Source organism: Delphinapterus leucas, unplaced genomic scaffold (assembly GCF_059928025.1).
Source record: "Delphinapterus leucas isolate spDelLeu-1000000601 "Yukka" unplaced genomic scaffold, BTC_Dleu_Yukka2 spDelLeu_asBTCV2_sq25, whole genome shotgun sequence".
Classification (NCBI taxonomy): Eukaryota; Metazoa; Chordata; class Mammalia; order Artiodactyla; family Monodontidae; genus Delphinapterus; species Delphinapterus leucas.
In genome coordinates, this window is record NW_028322234.1 from 981,691 (window position 1) to 1,000,092 (window position 18,402).

General features: G+C 47.2%; 2 protein-coding genes and 1 pseudogene across 2 annotated transcripts; 2 read left to right on the forward strand and 1 right to left on the reverse strand.

Annotated features, from left to right (window-relative positions):
- The first annotated feature begins 292 nt into the window (after positions 1-292).
- Positions 293-14,451, forward strand: LOC111169857 (coagulation factor XII). Its single transcript, XM_089905873.1, is given in 17 exon segments — positions 293-325; positions 717-774; positions 8,789-9,072; positions 9,564-9,698; positions 9,701-9,734; positions 10,018-10,128; positions 10,268-10,399; positions 10,563-10,667; positions 10,814-10,955; positions 11,041-11,267; positions 11,368-11,602; positions 11,864-11,975; positions 11,977-12,001; positions 12,097-12,246; positions 12,810-12,907; positions 12,909-12,959; positions 13,052-14,451. Coding segments are annotated over 17 exon segments (2,100 nt in total). The 3' UTR covers positions 13,220-14,451.
- Positions 13,637-17,124, reverse strand: LOC149744004 (mediator of RNA polymerase II transcription subunit 28 pseudogene; annotated as a pseudogene).
- Positions 16,788-17,688, forward strand: LOC111169869 (profilin-3). The gene has a single exon (XM_022564435.3). The coding sequence runs from the start codon at positions 17,221-17,223 to the stop codon at positions 17,632-17,634; it is 414 nt and encodes a 137-aa protein (XP_022420143.1). The 5' UTR covers positions 16,788-17,220; the 3' UTR covers positions 17,635-17,688.
- Positions 17,689-18,402: the final 714 nt, after the last annotated feature.

The window sequence follows — 18,402 nt, forward strand, 5'->3', positions numbered from 1 at the left end:
CATTGTGGTGGCTTCTCTTGTTGTGTAGCATGGGCTCTAGGCATGCAGACTTCAGTAGTTGTGGCATGTGGGCTCCAGTAGTTGTGGCTCGCAGGCTCTAGAGCGCAGGCTCAGTAGTTGTGGCGCACAGGCTTAGTTGCTCCGCAGCATGTGGGATCTTCCTGGATCAGGGCTCGAACCCGTGTCCTCTGCATTGGCAGGCAGATTCTGAACCACTGCGCCACCTGGGAAGCCCGACCAGTTCTATTGATCTGGACTCCTGGACAAGTGGTTGGACCAACAGACAGACCCCATGAGGGCTCTGCTGCTCCTGGGGGTCCTGCTGGTGAGCCTGGAGTCAGCGGTTTTGGTGAAGGCTGTGGGAACCAGGAGGGTTGTACTGGGATGGCCCTGGGGGGTCCCTATCACAACCTTGGCCTCTGCCCATGACCTTTTAGTCTAGGTGATTGGAAGGCCTGTTTGGAAAGACTAGGCAAGCCTATAAGGCCAAAGTAGAGGAGAGAAAGACAGACAGTGCTGGTGGATATGAGGACATGGCCTGCATTACTGGGGGAGGGGGACCTTGAGGAGACAATGAGAGGAGGAAGGAGGGGGTCCAGGCCTTCTGAGGAAATCTCTGCATTTCTGGACTGTGAAAGGAAGCTGTGGACTAGCATGGGATCGGGGCAGGCAACGACTTTCTGGGAAAATTCCCGGCTTTCTTCTCTCTCCCATAGACTCCACCTTGGAAAGCCCCCAAGCAGCATAAGTTCATAGAGAGTGAGCACACAGTGGGTAAGTAGCCTGGGTCCACCTCCTGAGAGACCCTTGAACAGGGATGAGTATGGCAGGGAGTGTGCAGATTGTTAGTCTCTGGCCCTTGGGGTGAGGGGAAGGATCCTGGGCACTCTTCACTCTCATCCCCAGAGTTGTCTGGCTGGCATTCAGACCTGAGAGCCTACTATATGCCAGGTCTTGTGCGCATGGGTGCCGGGGATCCAGAGTGATAGTGAACTATGTGCTCCTTGAGGGCAAGGCTGGGGCTGTATCTGAGTGTCTGGTTCAGTACCTGCCAGTCTTCCTTGGTTTCCCCAGCCTCCCCCTTCCTTTCCTCTCCTCAATACATCTCGCAGGCATCAGTCATGCCACACAGAGGCCAGGGCCCTTGACAGACAAGGAAGGATCAAGAGCAGGGCTCTGGAGCCCAAATGCCTCTGAATCCCAGCTTCATCACTTATGTGCTGGATGGCTCTACACCAATGACTTGACTTCTCCAAGCTTAAATCCCCACCTGTAAAACGAGGCTGGTAATGGTAAAACTCTTAGGGTTGTGGAGAAGGAGAAATGAGTCATTAATCCCAGTGAGGCGCTCAGCCCACAGTTTGGTACATGGTAAATGCTTAAAATATATTGGCTTTTATTATCAAGCTCCCTTTTAGATGGTAGATATCTGCCATCTTCCCCCTGCCATAGCTCCCCATTGCCTGTATTCTTCCAGGCACTAAATATTTACCTAGAATTGTAAACTAGATTGAGCCTGCCCTGGCAAGCCTGCCCTGATGGGATCAGGCCCAGCCCCTTAGCATGACACTGAGGCAATCCTGAGTACCTCACCTCCTCTCCTCAGCACTCCACACCTAGCCAAACTGCTCTCCTCCCTCTAGCCTGACTCAACCTAGCTGCTCTGCCCTTGCCTAATCACCTACTTAGGGTCCTACTCTTCCGTGTCCATTCCATTTGCATCTTAAAGGTCCGTCTCAGACCCCTCTCTCTTCCCTTAATGTCCTGTCCCTGATTTGGCCCTCAGCACAAGCGTCATTGGGCCTCTAATAACAAAATAGCAGCTAATGTACTATGTGCCAGACTCTGTGTAAGTGTTTTATAGACACAATCTCGTTTAAGTTTCACAACACTCCTCTGAAATAGAGTCAATTCTCATTATTCGTGGTAGTCATGTTCTATAAAGTCACCATGAACACTGAATTAGCAAAAACTGAACCATTGCTCCTAGAGGAAATATAGGGTTAGGTTTCTGTTAGCTCTGGTCACAACATTTTCATCAACATATAACCTTGTTTTATGTGTGATTCTGTTTAAAGACACCTTACTTAATATATATTGTTGATTCATTGATATTGAATTCATGGCCAGCAGCACTATAGCTCATGCCTGGACAAAGCTTATCTAACCCACAAGTGTTCTACATAATGTACATCACAGCCCTTTTGCACTTCGGAACACTGGACAGCACTTCAGCACTCTATTTGGGGGCCATTTTCAACAGCAAAATCATGTATCAAAAGCACAAAATTTGAGGGCTTCCCTGGTGGCGCAGTGGTTGGGAGTCCGCCTGCCGATGCAGGGGACACGGGTTCGTGCCCCGGTCCAGGAAGATCCCACATGCTGTGGAGCGGCTGGGCCCGTGAGCCATGGCTGCTGAGCCTGCGCGTCTGTGGCCTGTGCTCCACAATGGGAGAAGCCACAACAGTGAGAGGCCCGCATACCGCAAAAAAAAAAAAAAAAAGCACAAAATTTGAAAAGCATGGCACTAAATAGAGCATGAAAAGTACACTTGTTGAGAAGTAAGAAGAACTACAGTCCTGCAGCCTGTGGAACAAAATCCACATTCAGAGAAAGATAGATAAGATGAAAAGGCAGAGGGCTATGCACCAGATGAAGGAACAAGACAAACCCCCAGAAGAACAACTAAGTGAAGTGGAGATAGGCAACCTTCCAGAAAAAGAATTCAGGATAATGATAGTGAAGATGATCAAGGACCTCGGAAAAAGAATAGAGGCAAAAATTGAGAAGATGCAAGAAATGTTTAATAAAGATCTAGAAGAATTAAAGAACAAACAGAGATGAACAATACAATAACTGAAATGAAAAATACACTAGAAGGAATCAATACCAGAATAAGTGAGGCAAAAGAACAAATAAGTTACCTGGAAGACAGAATGGTGGAATTCACTGCTGCGGAACAGAATAAAGAAAAAGAATGACAAGAAATGAAGACAGCCTAAGAGACCTCTGGGACAACATTAAACGCAACAACATTCACTTTATAGGGGTCCCAGAAGGAGAAGAGAGAGAGAAAGGACCCAAGAAAATATTTGAAGAGATTATAGTCAAAAAATTCCCTAACATGGGAAAGTAAATAGCCACCCAAGTCCAGGGAGGGCAGAGAGTCCCATACGGGATAAACCCAAGGAGAAACACACCAATACACATAGTAATCAAATTGGCAAAAATTAAAGACAAAGAAAAATTATTGAAAGCAGCAAGGGAAAAACGACAAATAACATACAAGGGAACTCCCATAAAGTTAACAGCTGATTTCTCAGCAGAAACTCTACAAGCCAGAAGGGAGTGGCATGACATATTTAAAGTGATGAAAGGGAAGAACCTACAACCATGATTACTCTACCTGGCAAGGATCTCATTCAGATTCGTTGGAGAAATCAAAAGCTTTACAGACAAGCAAAAGCTAAGAGAATTCAGCACCACCAAACCAGCTGTACAACAAATGCTAAAGGAACTTCTGTAAGTGGGAAACACAAGAGAAGAAAAGGACCTACAAAAACAAACCCCAAACAATTAAGAAAGTGGTAATAGGAACATACATATCAATAATTACCTTAAATGTGAATGGATTAAATGCTCCAACCAAAAGACACAGGATTGCTGAACGGATACAAAAACAAGACCCATATATATGCTGTCTACAAGAGACCCACGTCAGACCTAGGGACACATACAGACTGAAAGTGAGGGGATGGAAAAAGATATTCCATGCAAATGGAAATCAAAAGAAAGCTGGAGTAGCAATACTCATATCAGATAAAATAGACTTTAAAATGAAGAATGTTACAAGAGACAAGGAAGGACACTACATAATGATCAAGGGATCAATCTAAGAAGAAGATATAACAATTATAAATATATATGCACCCAACATAGGAGCACCTCAATACATAAGGCAACTGCTAACAGCTATAAAAGAGGAAATCGACAGTAACACAACAATAGTGGGGGACTTTTAACACCTCACTTATACCAGTGGACAGATCATCCAAACGGCAAATTAATAAGGAAACACAAGCTTTAAATGACACAATAGACCAGAGAAATTTAATTGATATTTATAGGACATTCCATCCAAAAACAGCAGATTACACTTTCTTCTCAAGTGTGCACAGAACATTCTCCAGGATAGATCACATCTTCGGTCACAAATCAAGCCTCAGTAAATTTCAGAAAATTGAAATCATATCAAGCATCTTTTCTGACCACAACGTTATGAAATTAGAAATCAATTACAGGGAAAAAAATGTAAAAAACACAAACACATGGAGTCTAAACAGTACGTTACTAAATAACCAAGAGATCACTGAAGAAATCTAAGAGGAAATCAAAAAATACCTAGAGACAAATGACAATGAAAACACGATGATCCAAAACCTATGGGATGTAGCAAAAGCAGTTCTAAGAGGGAAGTTTATAGCAATACAATCCTACCTCAAGAAACAACAGACATCTCAAATAAACAATCTAACCTTACACCTAAAGGAACTAGAGAAAGAAGAACAAACAAAACCCAAAGTTAGTAGAAGGAAAGAAATCATAAAGATCAGAGCAGAAATAAATGAAATAGAAACAAAGAAAACAATAGCAAAGATCAATAAAACTAAAAGCTGGTTTTTTTGAGAAGATAAACAAAATTGATAAACCATTAGCCAGAGTCATCAAGAAAAAGAAGCAGAGGACTGAAATCAATAAAATTAGAAATGAAAAAGAAGTTACAACAGACACCGCAGAAATACAAAGCATCCTAAGAGACTACTATGCCAATGAAAGCAACTCTATGCAACTCTATGCCAATAAAATGGACAACCTGGAAGAAATGGACAAATTCTTAGAAAGGTATAGCCTTTCAAGACTGAACCAGGAAGAAATAGAAAATATGAACAGACTAATCACAAATAATGAAATTGAAACTGTGATTAAAAATCTTCCAGCAAACAAAAGTCCAGGACCAGATGGCTTCACAGGTGAATTCTATCAAACATTTAGAGAAGAGCTAACACCCATCCTTCTCAAACTCTTCCAAACAATTGCAGAGAAAGGAACACTCCCAAACTAATTCTATGAGGCCACCATCACCCTCATACCAAAACCAGACAAAGACACTACAAAAAAAGAAAATTACAGACCAATATCACTCATGAATATAGATGCAAAAATCCTCAACAAAATACTAGCAAACAGAACCCAACAACACATTAAAAGGATCATACACAATGATCAAGTGGGATTTATCCCAGGGATGCAAGGATTCTTCAATATACACAAGTCAATCAGTGTGATACACCATATTAACAAACTGAAGAAGAAAAACCATATGATCATCTCAATAGATGCAGAAAAAGCTTTTGACAAAATTCAACACCCATTTATGATAAAAACTCTCCAGAAAGTGCACATAGAGGGAACCTACCTCAACATAATAAGGCCATATATGACAAACCCACAGCAAACATCATTCTCAATGGTGAAAAACTGAAAGATCAGGAACAAGCAAGGGCAAGGATGTCTACTCTCACCACTATTACAACATAGTTTTGGAAGTCCTAGCCACGTCAGTCAGAGAAGAAAAAGAAATAAAAGGAATACAAATTGGAAAAGAAGAAGTAAAACTGTCATGCAGATGACATGATACTATATACATAGAGAATCCTAAAGATGCCACCAGAAAACTACTAGAGCTAATCAATGAATTTGATAAAGTTGCAGGATATAAAATTAAGGCACAGAAATCTCTTGCATTCCTATACACTAATGATGAAAAATCTGAAAGAGAAATTAAGGAAACACTTCCATTTACCATTGCAACAAAAAGAATAAAATACCTAGGAATAAACCTACCTAGGGAGACAAAAGACCTGTATGCAGAAAACTATAAGAAACTGATGAAAGAAATTAAAGATGATACAAACAGATGGAGAGATATACAATGTTCTTGCATTGGAAGAATCAATATTGTGAAAATGACTATACTACCCAAAGCAATCTACAGTTTCGATGCAATCCCTATCAAATTACCAATGGCATTTTTTACAGAACTAGAACAAAAAATATTGAAATTTGTTTGGAGACAAAAAAGACCCCGAATAGCCAAAGCAGTCTTGAGGGAAAAAAAACGGAGCTGGAGGAATCAGCCTCCCTGACTTCAGACTATACTACAAAGCTACAGTAATCAAGACAATATGGTACTGGCACAAAAACAGAAATATAGATCAATGGAACAGGATAGAAAGCCCAGAGATAAACCCACGCACATATGGTCACCGTATATTTGACAATGGAGGCAAGGATATACAATGGAGAAAAGACAGTCTCTTCAGTAAGTGGTGCTGGGAAAACTGGACAGCTACATGTAAAAGAATGAAATTAGAACATTACCTAACACCATCACAAAAATAAACTCAAAATGGATTAGAGACCTAAATGTAAGACTGGACACTATAAAACTCTTAGAGGAAAACATAGGAAGAACACTCTTTGACATAAATCACAGCAATATCCTTTTTGATCCACCTCCTAGGGTAATGGAGATAAAAACAAAAATAAACAAATGGGACGTAATGAAACTTAAAAGCTTTTGCACAGCAAAGGAAACTACAAACAAGATGAAAAGACAACCCTCAGAATGGGAGAAAATATTTGCAAATGAATCAATGGACAAAGGATTAATCTCCAAAATATATAGACAGCTCATGGAGCTCAATATTAAAAAAACAAACAACCCAATCCAAAAATGGGCAGAAGACCTAAATAGACATCTCTCCAAAGAAGACATACAGATGGCCAAGAAGCACATGAAAAGCTGCTCAACATCATTAATTATTAGAGAAATGCAAATCAAAACTACAGTGAGGTATCACCTCACACCAGTTAGAATGGGCATCATCAGAAAATCTACAAACAACAAATGCTGGAGAGGGTGTGGAGAAAAGGGAACCCTCTTGCACTGTTGATGGGAATGTAAATTGATACAGCCACTATGGAGAACAGTATGGAGTTTCCTTAACAAACTAAAAATAGAATTACCATATGACCCAGCAATCCCACTACTGGGCATATACCCAGAGGAAACCATAATTCAAAAAGACATATGCACCCCAATGTTCATTGCAGCACTATTTACAATAGCCAGGACATGGAAGCAATGTAAATGCCCATCGACAGACGAATGGATAATGATGTGATACATATAAACAATGGAATATTACTCAGCCATAAAAAAGGAATGAAATTGGGTCATTTGTTGAGACGTGGATGGATCTAGAGTCTGTCATACAGAGTGAAGTAAGTCAGAAAGAGAAAAACAAATATCATATATTAACGCATATATGGAACCTAGAAAAATGGTACAGATGAACCAGTTTGCAGGGCAGAAATTGAGACACAGATGTAGAGAACAAACGTATGGACAACAAGGGGGGAAAGTGGCAGGGGTGGTGTGGTGTGATGCATTGGGAGATTGGGATTGACATATATACACTAATATGTATAAAATGGATGAGTTATGAGAACCTGCTGTATAAAAAAATAAATAAAATTTAAAAATTAAAAAAAAAAGACACTTGTTTACAGTAGGAGTTGAAACAAGATGCAGAGCATCACCTTGTTTGACCTCAGCTGGGAATGTGCACTTCAGGTGACTCAAATTTTTCACCGCTCTGTGCATGTCCACAAATAACAGTGAAAGCCCCTTGAGTATTGGTTTGGGGTTACAGATAAATTTTAGCAAGAAGTGCAGATAAGCAAATATAGAATCTGAATGAGGCTCAATTGTACTATTTTTAAAAATTACAATAGCAATATTTTTATTGTAAAAACTTTATAAATTACGGAAATAGAAAAGAAGGAAAAGTCACCCATAATCCACTATCTTCCAAAAACCACTGTTACAAATTTTGGAGATTTCTTTCTAGATTTATTTTTTATGCATATGTAAATATATTTTTACAAAAATAGGACCATACTGACATGCTGGGTTTTTAAAAAAATAAATAAATTTATTTATTTATTTATTTATTTTTGTCGGAGTTGGGTCTTTGTTGCTGTGCGTGGGGTTTATCACTAGTTGCCGCGAGTGGAGGCTACTCTTCCTTGTGGTGCGCAGGCTTCTCATTGCGGTGGCTTCTCTTGTTGCAGAGCACGGGCTCTAGGCATGCGTGCTTCAGTAGTTGTGGCTCACGGGCTGTAGAGCGCAGGCTCAGTAGTTGTGGCGCACAGGCTTAGCTTCTCTGCGGCATGTGGGATCTTCCCGGACCAGGGCTTGAACCCGTGTCCCGGGCATTGGCAGGTGGATTCCTATCCACTGCGCCACCAGGGAATCCCCGTCTCAACCATTTTTAAGTGTACAGTTCAGTGATATTAAGTACACTCGTATTGTTGTGCAATCATTACCACCATCTATCTCCAGAATTCTTTGCATCTTGCAAAACTGAAACCCTTCATCTGTACTATGTATGATTTTTGCCATTTTTAACAGATGAGAAAACTAAGGCTCAGAGTGGTCAAGTGACTTCAACATTCAACAAGTATTTATTAAGTGCCTACTTTGTAGCAAGCACTCTTCTAGGCCTGGAGGCTGCAGATTTGTCTAAAGTCACGCAGTTAGTAGTTGGTGGAGTCAGGAGTCCACCAACTGACTCCAGAAACCCAACTCTTAAGCAGGATGTGGTCTTGAAGGCACAATGATCTTTTCAAAGGTCTATCCTTTTTCCAACCAGACTCTGAGCGGTGGTACCTGGGCAATGGGGCACGGGGAAAGTCATTAAGGAGTGTGTTACCCCTGCAGTTCTCACAGTCACCGGGGAGCCCTGCCACTTCCCCTTCCAGTACCACTGGCAGCTGTATCACAAATTTATCCACAGAGGCTGGTCTGGCCCCGACCCTGGTAAGACTACCCTGGAAGGGTTGGAGCAGGGGTCTGGGGGAGGTGGACTCTGCCCATCCTTCTGTCCAAGGAACCCTGCTTGGAGAGAAGGGGCTGTGATAGAAAACGGCAGCCCAGCCTCTTGGGCAGAGCTAGGAAGCTTCATCTCTTTCTTTCTTTCTTTTTTTATTTATTGAAGTATAGTTGATTTACAATATTGTGTTGGTTTCAGGTGTACAGCAAAATGATTCAGTTATATATATATATATTTTTTCAGATTATTTTCCATTATAAGTTATTAGAAGATATTGGATATAGTTCCCTGTATTATACAGTAAATCCTTGTTGCTTATCTATTTTATGTATAGTAGTGTGTATCTGTTAATCTCATATTCCTAATTTATCACCCCCACCCCCGTTTTGCCCTTTGGTAATTGTAAGTTTGTTTTCTATGTCTGTAAGTCTGTTTCTATTTTGTATATAGATTCATTTGTGTTATTGTTTAGATTCCACATATAAATGCTATCACATAATATTTGTCTTTCTCCATCTGACTTACTTCACTTAGTATGGTATTCCCTAGGTCCACCCATGTTACTGAAAATGGCAATATTTCATTCTTTTTTAATGGCTGAATAATATTCCATTGTGTATATACCACATCTTCTTAAACCAATCATCCACTGATGGGCACTTGGGTCACTTCCATGTCTTAAGCCTTATCTCTGTCTACAGGTGTGCTACCACCCCCAACTTCAAGAAGGATCAGCGATGTGGGCATACTGCCTGGAGCCAAAGAAAGTGAAAGGTGCCACACAACCTTTGGCGTGGCACAGGGCCCTCTCCCCGACCCTAGCTACTCTCCTGGGTATCATCAGATCTAAAACATATGGGACTCTGGGCCCACCTATCTCCTTCCCTCCCAGAGGGAGAAGTTCTAAGAGGGGGTAGCCCCATTTTTCAGGTGGGTAAACTAAGGCTTGGAAATTTGGAGGGCCAAGGTCAAAAGACAAGCAGGTTTGGGTAGGGACTTGGCCCCATCTGTTTGATTCAGGCTCCCCACTCTTTCTCCCCCTGTGTTCATCTCTCAGATCACTGCAGCAAACACAAACCCTGCCAGAAAGGAGGGACCTGTGTGAACATGCCAAATGGCCCACACTGCATCTGTCCAGATCACTTCACTGGGAAGCACTGCCAGAGAGGTAAGGAGATGCTGAGGCCAGGGGAGGGGCTGCTGGGGAACAGGGGCAGCCACGGGCCTACTGAAGAGGTCCTGTGGATTCCCAGAGATTTGGCATGGTCCCACACTCTCCTGAGACTACCCTACCCCTTTGTCCCCAGAGAAGTGCTTTGAGCCCCAGCTTCTTTGGTTCTTCCAGGAGAATGAAATATGGCACAGGCTTGAGCTGGCAGGTGTAGCCAAGTGCCAGTGCAATGGTCCGAATGCCCAGTGCAAGCCACTGGCCAGCCAGGGTGAGTAGATCGGTGGGGAGCTGGCCAGGGAGGAGGGCAGAAGGTGGGAAAGAAAGGCTGGCAGGAGGTCAGGTGGTGTGCCAGCGTAAGAGGGAGCTCTCTGGGTGGGGGGGGGGCGGGGGTCTTTGAGCCTAGGGGTGACTCAACATGCTCCTTCTCCCAGTCTGCCGTACCAACCCATGTCTCAATGGGGGCAGCTGCCTACAGGCGGAGGGCCACCGCCTGTGCAGTTGCCCCACGGGCTACGCTGGACGCTTGTGCGAAGTGGGTGAGTTAGGGTGTCTGGGAAGCAGAAGCCCCGCCCCCACGTGGGAAGGGCTTGCAGAGAGGGAGGAGGGAGAGTGGAGAAGTGGGTGAGAGAGCGGCAGGACACCGTTCCATACCCTAGCTGTAGGGAGCCTTCTCTCTCCCCAGACCACAAGGCGAACTGCTACGGCGTGGCCCGGACTAAGCTCTGGGGTGCACCCTGTCAGCCGTGGGCCTCCGAGGCCACCTACTGGAATGTGACCGCAGAGCAAGCGCTGAACGGGAGACTGGGCGACCACGCCTTCGGCCGGTGCGCGGGTGGGGCAGGGCTGGGCGTCTCTTTCCGCCCCAGGGCCCTCTAGGGCTTCTCAACCACCCCCACCCTGTGGTTGCAGGAACCAGGACAACGACACCCGCCCATGGTACTTTGTTTGGAGGGGCGACCGACTAAGCTGGAATTATTGCCGCCTGGCACGGTGCCAGGCCCCAGCCCCGGCGGCGCCCCAAATCCCTCCTCCGGTCCGGATCTCATCTGGGCACCAGTACTTCCCTTTGCCCTCGCTTTTGGCTTTGCAGAAACCTCAGTCCACGACCCAGACCCCGCTTCGACCCCTGACCTCAGGTTGTTGGGAAAAGTTAAGAATCCGAGCAGAGAAAGCACGGGACGAGCTACATTCCAAGATCGTGGGTCTCCCGGCCCTCAGCCTGGGCTTCTCCCACAGGCTGGTGGTGCTCGCCGCCCGAGCAGCGGACTCCCCTGCCCAGCGCGGGCCCGGCGGGCTGTGGACGGTGGCTCCACAAACGGCTGTCCTCGCTGAGCCGCGTCGTCGGGGGACTGGTGGCGCTCCCCGGGGCGCACCCCTACATCGCCGCGCTGTAGCAGGGCCAAAATTTCTGCACCGGCAGCCTCATCGCCCCCTGTTGGGTGCTGACCGCGGCTCACTGCCTGCAGAACCGGCAAGTGCCTGAGCGCTCAGCTCCCGGCCCTGGATCCCTAGCTCCTCTCTCCTGTGCCCAGCTTCTGCGCGACACCTGAACACGTGCCCTACCTCTACGCGTCCCCTACCTCTACGCGTCCCCGCCCACCTTTCCCCTTTCTCCCTTTCAGAGCTCCCCAGGAGGAAGCTGAAACCCAAGAAGGGGCTCGGAAAGAGGGGGTCCCGCAGGATGCCTGTGGCCGGCTCTGAGCACGCTTCCTTTTCCCGACCCTGCCCCCAGACCTGCGCCAGAGGAGCTGACAGTGGTGCTCGGCCAGGACCGCCATAACCAGAGCTATGAGCAGTGCCAGACGCTGGCCGTGCGCGCCTACCCCCTGCACGAAGCCTTCTCGCGTTATCACCTACCAGCACGACCTGGGTGCGTGGGGGCGCCCCAGCGGGGATCAGGGGAAAGGGTGGGCGGGGCTCGAAGTCCTAGCGTCCCGGTCTCATGCTCCTCCCCGCTTGGGTTAGCTCTGGTGCGCCTGCAGGAGAGCGCTGAAGGCTGCTGCGCGCACCCGTCGCCTTTCGTTCAGCCAGTGTGCCTGCCGAGTAGCGCCGCCCTCCCGGCCGAATCCGAAGCCGCGCTCTGCGAAGTGGCCGGCTGGGGTCACCAGTTAGAAGGTAGGCAGAACCGCTAGGGGCGGGAGGGAAACCTCTGGCCACCGGGGTAGGCAAGAGAAGGCCGCAGGTTTGGTACCGCCAGGGACAGGTGGGGCCGACCTGGTGGGTTGTGAGGACGTGCAGGGCCCTTGTCTCTGCAGTCTGCTTCTCCAAGAGCTTGGTATTCACTGCTGGGGTGCGTCCCCAAATCTGAGGCGTATCGGGAGAATCGCACTTTCTCTTGATTCCCTCTGGGCACAGAGCTGCAAGGGCTACTAGGACGCTGGCCCGCGCTGGAGCAGTAGGTGGGCTGGATGGGGACCAAGGTTTTGAGACACTGGATGGGAAGTGGGGGTGGGGTTCCGAAGCAGTCCTGCTTCCTCCTGGTTCGTTCACATAACCGCTCCTCTCTGGCCTCAGTTTTCTCGTCTATGAAATAGTGTTAAAGGCAACTCACTCTCTCTTGGGCTTGTTGCGAGGGAGGCAGGAGATTAGCGGGTTTGGAAGAGCCTGGCGCAGCCAGGTCCATGGCCTGGGCGGAGAGGAGTTGGGAGGGGTGTGAGGAAGGCGCTCTCGGTTCGCAGGGTCAGGGTAATATTCCAGCTTCCTGCAGTAGACTCAGGTGCCGCTCATCCGCCCGGAGCGCTGCTCCGCCCCCGACGTGCACGGAGCCGCCTTCATCCCCCGGCATGCTCTGCGCTGGCTTCCTCGAGGGTGGCACTGACGCGTGCCAGGTGAGCCCTTGGACCCACTTGGTGCCCTCCTCCAACCCGGTCAAGTGCAGACCCCAAGCCAAGGGCGCTGAGCCGCGTGTCCCCCGACCCAGGGTAACTCCAGGGGCCCTCTGGTGTGTGAGGATGAGACCGCAGAGCGCCAGCTCATCCTGCGAGGCATCGTCAGCTGGGGTTCGGGTTGCGGCGACCACCCCATGCCAGGTGTATACACCGACGTGGCCAACTACCTAGCCTGGATCCGGGAGCACACCGCTTCCTGACCGCCCCGGGACTCGTCTTTCCCTCCTGGGCAATTCTGGAATGGAAGTGTGGCTGAGGCGTGATCATGGATAGCAAGGAATGTGTTCCATTCCCCCCAGCGCTGCCAGCCCGGCGCCAGGCATGGCATAGAAATCAGTAAAGTGCTTTTGAAGATGCTTGAAAGGCACAGCTCTTCAGGTGTCCCGTCGGGAAATACCAAGATAGTATATCGGTGCTCAACTTCTCCACACCCCTTCAGAGAACAGAATCTATTGAGATCTGATGCGAGGTTTAGATTCATGTCCAGCTGACATTTACTAAGCCACACTGTGTACCAAACCTGTGCAAGGTGACTCCACATGTATGAAACTCATATTTTAAGTTTATAGAACAGGAGTTCTCAACCTCGACTGTACATCAGAATCACCATGGGGAGCTTTTTGAACCTATGCCCGACATCCACCTCAGGCCAATTAAATCAATATTTCTAGGGAAGGGGGGTGGGTGGGTAGCCATTTGTTTTGTTTTGTTTTTTTACAAACAGAAAAAAGTGAAATGTTTATTTGGCAGAAAACTTTTGAAGTTAATAAAGAAATGACAATAACTGGTACACACATTAATTCAAAATATTTTTACTAAGCACCAAATAGAATAGTTCCTGAACTTTTCACTAAGAACCTCTTTCATTACTGAAAGAATGCCTAAAATGTAATCAATTTAGTTAGGTTTTTAATCAAGAAATCTAAAGCTGCCAATCAGAGCTTCTAATTGGCATGAGATGACCAGGTTAACAACCTTGAAATCAGATAATGTGATTAAAAACAACTTTTAAAAGCTTTGTTTAGGGCTTCCCTGGTGGCGCAGTGGTTGAGAGTCCACCTGCCGCTGCAGGGGACACGGGTTCATGCCCTGGTCCGGGAAGATCCCACATGCCGCGGAGCAGCTGGGCCCGTGAGCCATGGCCGCTGAGCCTGCACGTCTGGAGCCTGTGCTCCGCACTGGGAGAGGCCACAACAGCTAGAGGCCCGCATACCGCAAAAAAAAAAAAAAAGCTTTGTTTAACTATATACTCCGAATGAGGGAATTCGTTGCCTCCGGCTGTGTACCATACACACACATACACAAACAAAAATAAGTACTAAGTTATTACATATAAAAGATAATAAATGGTCCCTGCATATTCAGAGGGGAATAATGCCTACTTCTCATGAGGAACAAGGAGACAGATTACTAACTCCAGAGGGAGAACCAAGCAAGGCTGGCAGAAGAGACAAGAAGTCCTGTGTCCTGTGGATACGATGGAGAGGGCCTTTGGAGGCTGCAGAGACCAGGTGGCGTCTAGGCCAGAGGGGAACTTGAGTGGATGTCAAGGCGGGTGGGGCAGGGCCTTCAAGGCTGGAGAAAAAGCGAGCCAAGACACCGAGTCACAGAATTACTGCCTGTTCAAGAGACAGTGCAGCACTTGGTGAGAGAGAAGGGGTGTAATCTAATGAGGGAATGTGAACAACAGAGAAAGGAAAGCCTCATCCAAGGAGACCAGGCACAATGCCGGTCTGTATTTCTCAACAGCAGACCAGGCACAATGCTGGTTTGTATTTCTCAACATCGGTTCAACAGAGAATCTGAGGTGGCCTGTGTGGCTGGCAGAGGGTAAAATATCTTCCCAAACACCGAGTCTCCCATGCACCCTGCAGCCAACCTCCCACCTCGAGGCCCCAGTCCCCTGGAATCAACACCACCCATTAGCAAGAAATTCATTAATGGAAAAATCTGCTCCAAATAGCAGAACAAACAAACAAAACTCAAAACTCAGAGATGATCACAGCAAACTTTAACCCTCATACTTCACCTATGCCCCTATTGAGAGCAGGGTCCGCTCTGTTACTTAAACTGATTATTGTGGAGATGAATATCACTAGCATATCACTGCTCCTACCACCCCCAAAAGTAAATAACACTACACAGAATATAAACTTACCCCAAATAAAAGTCAACATTAACTTAAGGATACTACTGGATTCCTATAGCACTAGGTTACTGCAGTACAATAACAGTTACTACGCTAACCTACGATATTATAATCCTCTTCCAACCTATTTACAAAATATCCTCATTCTGAGGTTCTGGAAGGGTTACATTGTTGCATTAGACTCCTCTTCTTGAGGCAGTTCAAAGTCTTGAAAAACAGCAAATTTACATATTTTTATATACTGCCACTGATGGGTAAATTATCATAAAAGGCCTACAACCGAAATCCTCATCCTTTGATATGCAGATCAGATCATACAAGCTTTTCCCCTCAGATCATACAGAGTCATGTAAAACTGGAAACAGAGAGATTAACACTCATTCAAAAATAAAAATAATAACAAGCAGCAAAAAACAAAAACATAAAAAGGAATCTGTAAATGGCATCACACTAACAGTCTTAAACTTTGCTAAAGACAATATACTTGGTTTACCAAAGCAATAAGCATTTTATAAAGTACTCCAGAAATAACACTTATAAAAATAGGGGGAAAATTTTAGATGACAGCACAAAACTAAAATCATATCCTCTGGCAAAGAGTTCTCCCAAAATGGCATGTCTACAAGAAGTGATGTTTGACAAAACTGTGTTGGCTGACTCAGCCACCAGCTCATGTTCAGGTGGCTTTTCCTCAGGTTTGCTTCATCGGTGAAGGGGTATTTGCAGATGCCTGCTTGAGGTAGGCCAGGGAACCCTGAGGGATGTTGGCTGGCTTTTTGTGCTGCCTGTTGATGTCCTCCAGCACCTGCTGCCAATGTCTCAGTTTTGTTAAGTGCTTCTGGACCAGAGCACCCTTCCGCTGTAATTCGTTCCTCAGTTCCGAGACATCCTCTTTGATAACTTGCTCTGGTTTCTGGACAGATAACTGCAATCTTTTTTGGAGGAAAAAACATTCTGTCTGTCTCACAATATCTAGAAATTTCTGGATACACTGATCAACACCAGTTCGAATTTCTTCCTGATCTGTACCATTGACATAATCCTGACTCACCAGAGAAGCAAAGCAGGCCTTGAACAATGACTCCTATTCGTCCACCAAGGTACTGTTAGAAGTTCTCAGAATGCCTGGTATGGCCTGAAGAAGCGAAGCCTAGCCCAAGAACCCCGGTGGGGGTGGCTGCCCGGAGAACATGCCTCCCAGCGGAGCCGCCATTTCTAAAATGGCCTAGCCATTTGTTTTAAAACCTCCCCAGGTGATTCTATCTGCAGCGGAGGTTGAGAACCATGGTTAGAAGTACTTAACATTAAATCAGTGGTGTGGACCCTTAAGGCTGATGGCGTGGAAGACCCTCACCCCTGCCCCAACTGTCACTAGGGCAGCGAGTCTCAAAGTGTGGTTCCTGGACCAGCAGCAGCATTGCCAGGGAACTTGTTAGAAATGCGTATTCTCTGGCTGCATCCCATACTGCAGAATGAGGAACGCTGACTTGGGGCCCAGCAATCTGTTTATCAGCTTTCCAGGAGATTCTGATACTCCTAATGTTTGAGAAACACATTCTGGGAGTTGAATGGTTATCAGGCTGAGAGGTCAGGCAGTTTAGACATGGCACCTTTCTTTTTATTCTTAAACTCGTGTGCTGTGCTTGATGGGCCATTTAAGTGTTCGCTTGTTTGTTTTGAGAGTTATTTTGACTCGTGCGATTCCCTCCTTCAGGCTAACTTTATTTTTTTTTCTGCTTATCACACTTTTATTGTAGAAAATTTGAAAAATATAGGATAAAAGTACGAAGAAATGAAAATCACCTTTATCTTACCATCTAGAAATAACTGCCATTATCTACTAACGTTAGAACTTCATCAGGTGTAAGATATGAACGCCGCCCCACCCGCACCCCATTCTCCAGCGTAGGTATCCGTTCTGTGACCTTGCAGCCATCCCTACGTCACAACCCCGCCCCCCCGAATACGTCACAGTGACCCGGGCGTTCCAGGTGCGCGGCGCAGCAGGACAACCCTCGAAAGTGAGAGGCGAGGGACGCACTCTGAGCCGGAATGGGCGACTGGAAAGGCTACATCAGTGCGGTGCTGCGGGACCAGCGCATCGACGACGTGGCCATCGTGGGCCACTCGGACAATCGCTGCGTGTGGGCATCGCGGCCCGGTGGCCTGCTGGCGGCCATCTCACCGCAGGAGGTGGGTGTACTCACGGGGCCGGACCGGCGCACCTTCCTGCAGGCGGGCCTGAGTGTGGCGGGCCGCCGCTGCTGCGTCATCCGAGACCACCTGCTGGCCGAGGGCGATGGAGTGCTGGACGCGCGCACTAAGGGGAAGGACGGGCGCGCCATCTGCGTGGGCCACACGCCGCGTGCACTCCTCGTGCTCATGGGCCGGCGGGGCGTGCATGGGGGCATTCTCAACAAGACGATGCACGAGCTGATCCATGGGCTGCGCTCGCAGGGCACCTAGCAGGACAGCCAGACAGCGCCAAAATAAAGTCTGACCTGGGCATGGCAGACTCACCCTCCGGTCGTGAGGGCGACGGGGAGGGTTGCAGATGCGGAAAGTACTTTACTAGAAGATCCTTGCAGAAAGGGTATCTGGTGAGGTTGGTATTATGAGTCCAGAGGCTTCCCAGCCTCCTGAGCCCTACATCAGGCCCTCCCATGGGTGCCCTGCCTGTGGCCTAACTCCCTAGGCCAGAGTCCAAGGGCCTTGGTGCCTTCTCAGGGTCCTAAGGATGGCCAACCCGAGGAGGGAGTTCTCAAACCCTCTAACTGAGGCCTGAGCATCCTTTCCCACAAAACTTTCCACAGATCTGTGTGGGACATACTGCAAAGGAAGTCCCGTCCCCACCCTCCCACAACACTCACTAAGTTGGAGGCCAGGGTACTTCTCACCCCCTCCACATGGCAAGAGGAAGCACTAGTGAGGGTTGTGAGTGGGTGATGGTGGGGCTGGTAGCCTGGAGAGCAGCTCTAGGGCTTGCAGGCCCTTGCATCTCCCTGCACATACTTCATAGGGGACAGAGGTGGGGGTGGGGAGGCACATGTTGCAGACCATCACAACTAGGTCTGGGGCCCTACAGCGTTCCTGCCTCCTTGGGGTCCAAAGGCCCTGGATATGTCCCTGGACTAGAGGGAGGAACTTTGGCACCCCCCCACCCCTTGACCCTCCCTCTGCAGGCCTCAGCTCAGGGGGCCCTATGGAGGAGGAGGAATTGAAAAACTTGGGTGG

Coding starts and splice junctions, on each gene's coding strand:
- LOC111169869 (XM_022564435.3), top strand. CDS start 17,221: ATGGGCGACTGGAAAGGCTACATCAGTGCGGTGCTGCGGGACCAGCGC.